Raw genomic sequence first — 7,438 nt, forward strand, 5'->3', positions numbered from 1 at the left:
TAAATTTGCCAGAATAAGTTAAGGCACGATTTAATAAATATTCATGTGTGCTGTGGATTTAGGGACTTTTTAAAAAAAGTTTCCTTATTATCTCTTCATGGTAACAAGCTTTTTAAAATGATTTCTGAAGGTTTCTAAAATGTCCCCCACAAAACCACAGCTCTACCATGGCAAACACCACTGCCTGTCAGAGACTACACTAACTATGGGCCAGCAATGTCTTAACATGATACCTGTTTCTACTTAGTTTACTTGGAACTTTTCCAAACCTAAATACTCTGATGGTCTCTAATTCAGGGGCAGCAAACTTTCTCTGTAAAAGCCCAGATAGTAAATATTTTTGACTTTGTGAGTCATATATGGTCTCTGTTGCATCATATTCTTTATTTTACAACCTTTAAAGAAATTATTCCTTGCTCATAGACCATGCAAAAACAAGACATATTCTTAATGGATCATGCTCTAGTTTGCAGTCATTGGGTGTAGACATGCAACCTGGGGGTAAGAGAGAAATTATTTGGGGTACTTGCTGGGTAGAAGCCAGCAACAACTCCCTGGTTAAAAATTAGGAAATAAAAAAATATTAGCTCTACCTGTTTGGTCTCTTGTTAGTTTACTTATATTTTTCACGATGGCTATGTCCTGTTTTTTTCCCCAAAGATAAGAAGACAGAAAGTAAAAACTTAAGAAGGGAGAAAAGAAGGGGGTAAACGGAGATAGACAAATAGAGAAAGGGAAAACAAGAGACAGAAAGGCAGAAAGAGTGAGCAAGAAAGCAAAAAGGGGGATAAAAGGACAAGAAGGAGACAGGACAGAAAAAAAAGAGAGAGAGAGAGAGGTAGAGAGGAGCTGGTGAGGGGGGTGATGTGGAGAAAAAAAACATAGAGAGAAAAACAGAGAGCCAGAATATAGAAGCTAGTGCACAGTCTCTCCTTCTTTTCCTTAGAGCCAGGCAGCTTTTAGAGGCACCTCCCCAGCTGCTTTCAAACATTGAGGTTGTTGCCCAGCCACTGATCACTATCCCAAGAAGTGAAATGTGGGCTCCACATCTGAAAACTTCCACTTGGTTTTACACCAAGTGAAATGGAACACAAAATTCAGGGCCCAAACAAATGGCTCATGTTTTCTTTGGGACACTTGGTCTGTGTCTACCCAGGGAACATTTTGATGTACTGACTGACTGACTCCAGTGCATATGATTAATGTATATATAGGGCAAACGAGGATAATTCAGACCTTTTTTCTTCCACAGCAGGTTTTCAGCCGGAATTATCTGGATGGTTGCCTCAACTCTCCACTAGGCTTTGCCAGGATAAGCACAGCCAGTGTAATATGCAGGAGACAGGGACCACTCCCTCTACCCAAGGTTCCCTTTAACATCCACACCCTGTGCAGCTAAGCATAGTGGGATCTGTCCTGACAGTCATTTCTTCTGGAGGAAAATGCAAATTCTAATGAATCTTTAAGAGACCCCCAAAACCCTAAATGTTGCATTTGGCTTAGCTGTCAAATAGCAAAATATAAAAGACAGATGAAGGAGGAGAACCATACAAATGGGAAGAAAAATTGAACCCTGTTCCCTTCCCCATTCAGGAAGAAGAATAGCAAAAGCCAAAGCCCATAAATCCCAATCAAATTAATTAATATGTATATCTATAGTTTCTCTTAAGACTATGGATACCTGGATTATAAATTTTTTTCTTTAAGTAGAGGTATGTATATAAAGACAAACCTTTTGTTTTTAAAAATACAGTTAAAAAATAAATTAGACTACATCCGAACACATAGAAAAAGTGTTGCTCATAGAGGCACAGTTTATGTGGCAGATGTGCTCCTGACAAGATTTGTACAGAGCATTTTTCTAATTAAATGAAAAACTACAATTAATGAGAGAAGACTACTACCTGGATAACCGCTTGGTAAATTATTTCTATAAACAATTCCTCTAAAAAATTAACAATTAACTTATAGTTTACCTGGCAAAATTATTTTCATGGACTCCTGAACTGATGCCATAATTCTGGGATTGGGTTTTGTTTTGCTTTGCTTTGCTTTATGTAGAGGAAAGGTGAAAAGAATAATGGGAAAGATGCATGATAGTTTATTTTACTGTATCTTACAGATCCAACATCTAATGATGAAGCTTCCCACATAACTTCTTTCTTTTTGGGAGCAGAAAGAAAGGAAGAAAATGAAGAGTCAGAGCTGTTGATACATTGGGATAGAATTTTTCCACTCTATTGAAACTTTCTACCTTTCCTTCCATTCTGTTTCACCAGTTCTCTAAGTGATAATTACAGAGTGATAACTTCCCCCATTGTTGTTTATGTGGTATTTTTATTTTGCTTTTTTGTTTTTATTTATTTTACTTTCATTTTTTACAGTTTTCAATGCTGATATTTTTCTTAAAGAAATAATCTCTTTAAATTCTTAAGAGGTCCCCTCTCCACTTAGAAGTTGTCTTACAGTCATTGTAACTACTGCATAAGAAAGTCCTAAAATGTATTAAGTAAAAACCAAAACAATAATAATAGCAAATTGTTAAATGGGCAATTCTATGTGTATCTCCTAAAGAGTTTTTGTTTATCTATAGGGTGTGTAGAAAGTTTACTCATATTCGCTTGTGAAAGTGTTCTTGCTGCCTAGTGGTGGAAATAAAACCCTGGAAAAGAGAGATTCTGTTAAATGCACATCTGTAAAAAAAAGTTTCTCTTCTCTAATGGCTTGTACTGGGTTGTTTCGTGGCCCTACACTATGTACTCCTTGAAAGCAGTCTGTAACCTTGGGCAGATTTGCAGTGACAAATGTTGCTATGCTTCTGTAAGCACTGCTTCTGCTAGAGGGCACTGTACATTGGATAAGGCCTTGTTCTCTACTTAGTAAAGACAGCTTTCTATTGCCACACCTGTGTCCAAGTCTCCATTTGTTAACACATGTGTGTGTTTCCCTTTTTGGCAGGTCAGATTTTGGGAAACATGATTGCAAAAGGATTATTCTGTGGAATAAATAAATCTAGAGTTAGTTGAGTGTTTTTCTACCATGAAAGGACTATAACATATTCACCTCACTCTCAGAATTGCTCCACAAAGTAGGGTAAAGACTCCTCAACTGATAGACTCCACCTTTATTCTTTTACCATTCATTCCACACCATCCCCCACCTGTAACTTCACCCCTATTCTTCCCCAGAACAAAGAGTAGCTGGTTTAAATTAAACTCCTGGGCACACACAAACCACTTTTCTATCTCTCAGTTTGAAGGGCAGCATGGAGAACCTAAGATTGCAATAACAAAAGGTATTCTGAGAAACAAGCTATGATTCTAGAAGAGATTTTCCACATTTCTATCAGTTATCAGATAACTGAAGTTATCTTTGAAGTAGTTCCTATACATACCTGCTAATTGTTTTGTAGTTTGGTAGTTTAGTAGTTGAAAACTGGGAAAAACCAAAACAAACCCGTAAATACAGTGATCTTTCATTCGTTAAACAGCTCCATTTCTCTTTTCATCAATCTGATGATTACTTATTCCCCTAGGACTGTTGATACATTGGGATAAAATTTGGAATCCTGCCTCGAGTTAAATAATTAAATAAATAAAAATAGCTGAAATACACCTAAACTCTGAAGAAGTCAGAGTTTTGTATTAGTCAACAGAATGGTGTAAGTAATGATGAGGGGACAGAAAATAAGTATTAATAAGCGAAGTTTTTTTTTCACTCTTCTTTTTAAGGAAATGTACTTTCTGAATGTGCAATACAAGAAAAGAAAATGTGATGTTCCTTAGTGAAAGACTGGCTTTTTCCTCTATTAGAGTGCAAACCTGATGCTTTAAAGACTGGAAATGTGTTTGTTTTACTCTTTCTCTCTTTCTGTGATTTGTAGCATACATTGAAGATCTCACAAGATGTGTTGAGCAAAGCAGAAGACTTATTATCCTGCTAACTCCAGACTATATTCTCAGACGAGGATGGAGTATTTTCGAGTTGGAAAGCAGACTCCATAACATGCTAGTCAGTGGAGAAATCAAAGTGATTCTGATTGAGTGTACAGAATTAAAAGAAAAGGTGAATTGCCAGGAAGTGGAATCACTAAAGCGCAACATTAAACTTTTGTCCTTGATCAAGTGGAAGGGACCCAAAAGCAGCAAATTAAATTCTAAGTTTTGGAAGCAATTAGTATATGAAATGCCCATCAAGAAAAAAGAAATGCTTTCTCGGTGCCATGTTCTGGACTCTGCAGAGCAAGGACTTTTTGGAGAACTCCAGCCTATACCCTCTATTGCCATGACCAGTACCTCGGCCTCTCTGGTGTCATCTCAAGCTGATCTCCCTGATTTCCACCATTCAGATTCAATGCAAATGAGACACTGCTGCAGAGGTTATAAACACGAGATGCCAACCACCACCTTGCCAGTACCTTCCTTAGGCAACCATCACACTTATTGCAACCTGCCTCTGGCACTACTCAAAGGACAGCTACCCCTTAAGAATACCCTGAATGATACCCAAGAATTTCATAGGAACAGTTCCCTGCTACCTTTATCATCCAAAGAGCTTAGCTTTACCAGTGATATTTGGTAGTAAAAACTCTGAAGTCCTCTGAACAGCTATGTGAGCATACAGAATTTCTGCTTTGCCAAGCGTAAAGTACACCTAATAACATTGAGGTGCTGAATACGTGTTCAAAGTAAAAGGCACAGAATCCCTTTTGTACTTAAAATTTTTGTTTACATTTCCAGAATAGTGGGGGGGTGGGGGGAGGAAGGACCTGCTTTTGTAGTTAGTACCTTGCTTCAATGACTAGTGTTGATTTCTTCCTGAAAGTAAAAAGTTAAATTTCCTTTTGTTTTAGAGTAGGTTTTATGACACCTTTTGGACTGCAGACTTAGATGAGGTATCTTCCCCATATTTATAAATATTTCAGTATTTACATGGCTTTTGAAATAAGAAAAACTTAAAGACTTGAATTGAATTTGAAAATTCTGAACTAAGTTTAAGCGGAAAAGAGAACTTCTACAGAATAACTAAAAAATCAGGAGTTATCAAGAAAGAAGTGTTGAAGCACCCCAATTAAGAAGATTCTTTGTAGAAGAAGATCAGTTAAGAAAAAAATGTGATTGAAATGTTTTGAACTTCTTCAATGTACTGGGCAACTTCTCTAGACTAAATCAATAGCTCATAATGACAGCTTATAGTTGTATAGGGAGCACATCTTCTGTAAGCAAACTGGTGCGTAGGCAAACAATAAGCATTTCTTAAGCAAATGAATAGAGAAGCTGCTAGTTCTTTGAAGATGATTTTAAAGAACTCCTATGGCTTTCTAGCCCATTTCAAGTTTTACAAATTTGAAAACACCTTTTAAGATGCATATTTTATTGTTTGCTAATAATTCACATTTGGATTTTTTTTTCCCAAATGATCTCTTGACCTACTTTTTACAGCATCATTGGAGTTTGAATTTAAATTAATATTGACTGCAAGTGTCAGCAGCAGAAAAGAAGTAAAACAACAATATCAACAGATGAAGTGCAAAATTATTCAAGTTTACTAGTGGTAGAGCAGCAATTGCAGTGATTCTCATCTGAAATGTGGTTGTGAAACAGACTATTCTGCACATACACAATATCTTCTTCGCCATGTGTGCACGGTTCCTGCAGAAGTATCTCTATTCCTGGTGCTTCAAAGAGTATATTTTATAGACTAAACTTTTCCAACTTCACATTATGACTGTGACTGTGCCACACCAGAAAATCCCTGTGAATTATCTAAAATATTATGAATTTACTATAAGGATTGTACCCCTATTCTAGTATTTATTGTGGATTAATACTTTGTGTTATTTCCAATTACTCAGTTTTGGTGTGTTCTCTACCAGGATGACTGAGGGGAGGAATTTTTTTATCAAGGTTGAATCTGATACCTTGCAGATGGTTCATAAATCCTGTTTTTGGACAAATATAAATAAGAACAGATGTACACAATGTGTAAAAATTAAGAATTTGCCCAACCCTTGTAAATGTGAGACTCAAACATATAAGAGAATATTAGATACTATGTTTTGATTATTTCTTTCAACCTTTTTACATTATTAATTCCCTGTGATCCATGAAAGTTTTGTTTAACGTACTTGTTTCTCCATTGCTTTTCCATATCCAGCTGCTCAGAAAATGCATTATGCTTCAACAATATGTAAAAGCTTAGCAGTGATACATGTTCATTTCATACTGAGACAATTAGTTGCTTCTTTGAAAAGTCCTGTTCAACACACATAGATGTTTCATAGATGTATTGTTTCCACTGAGAAAGGTGATTTTGCTTCTGTAAAAAATATAGGAATTTCAAATATGGAAATTTGTCAATTCCAAACTGTTTTCCAAGTGTTATAAAGTTGTATTTACTCTTCATTGTCCTTTAATGATATGTGTAATTACTAAGTTAATAACCTGCATGAAATGAGTAGTATGTATGTTTAAGTGACCAATTGTACTTCTTATTATTTTGTTTTTCACAGAAACCTAGATTAATTCAAATAGAATTTGCAGTGGTATTTTTAAACTAATACTTCTATATTGAGCATGCCAGTTCTGAAAATATAACATGGGTCTCTCTGCTTCCTTTATTTACAATGATTAAACGTGGGTAGCAATTTGAGTTGGCTGGCCACAATGTGTCCTTTCACTACTAGTAAGTATGCAAAAACAGAGCATTCACACTTGTGCTGGGGAACTTGACAAGAAACCTTTTCTACCATTTTCAGGAACGAATGTGTACACTATCTATAAAAATTTATTTCTAGATGGCAATTCAAATTTGATTTTCATCTGAGATTTTTGAAAGATATAACCCATAGGGTATAATAAACATTTAGTCTAGAACATAATTTATTCTTCCACTTGCTTACACAGTAGGAAAAACTTTCTTCTCAATTTTTCACTGAAATGGATTTGAAAATTTAGAAAAAATACTGATGCAATTAGTTCCCATATGTTCATAGCAAATTTATTTAGTTCATTCATCAACAGTACACGGACTTTTAAAAATTAATGCTATTAAAGATAAAAATATCTGAGAATGTCAGAAATTATGAAACAAATAAGAAATGTACAAAAGCAATATATATATATATTCATACCATATATACCATATATATATATATGAAGTGAAAACTGCATTAAGAATTAACAATGCTCAGGAGATGTTCAAAATGTACGTGGTTTTAATTTGGCAAAATATAAGATCTGGCAGATTTGGTAATCTCTGAGCTCTAATCTAACTGTGGAGATTCTGAAAGATAGCTAGATGGTTCCTGAAAAGAAGTAAGAAGGTATCTCTCCTCACCTCCTCTAAACCTTAATTAAATTAGATCCAAATCTGTTCAGATTTCAATCACTCTCATTTAAAAAAAAAATGAGTACAAAAACATTTGTGGGCTTCTAGT

At 35.3% G+C, this 7,438-nt stretch overlaps 1 protein-coding gene across 1 annotated transcript in view; it reads left to right on the top strand.

The window, feature by feature from the left end:
* IL1RAPL2 (interleukin 1 receptor accessory protein like 2) overlaps nucleotides 1–6,614 on the top strand; it is a 706,648-nt gene extending 700,034 nt beyond the window's left edge. The window contains exon 14 of the mRNA XM_045994802.1: nucleotides 3,884–6,614. Within this exon, the coding sequence (XP_045850758.1) occupies nucleotides 3,884–4,581 (698 nt within the window). The 3' untranslated portion in view covers nucleotides 4,582–6,614. The remainder of the gene's footprint in view (nucleotides 1–3,883) is intronic.
* The last annotated feature ends 824 nt before the right edge of the window (nucleotides 6,615–7,438 follow it).

The sequence above is a fragment of the Meles meles genome, chromosome X, assembly GCF_922984935.1.
Source record: "Meles meles chromosome X, mMelMel3.1 paternal haplotype, whole genome shotgun sequence".
NCBI classification, from domain to species: domain Eukaryota; kingdom Metazoa; phylum Chordata; class Mammalia; order Carnivora; family Mustelidae; genus Meles; species Meles meles.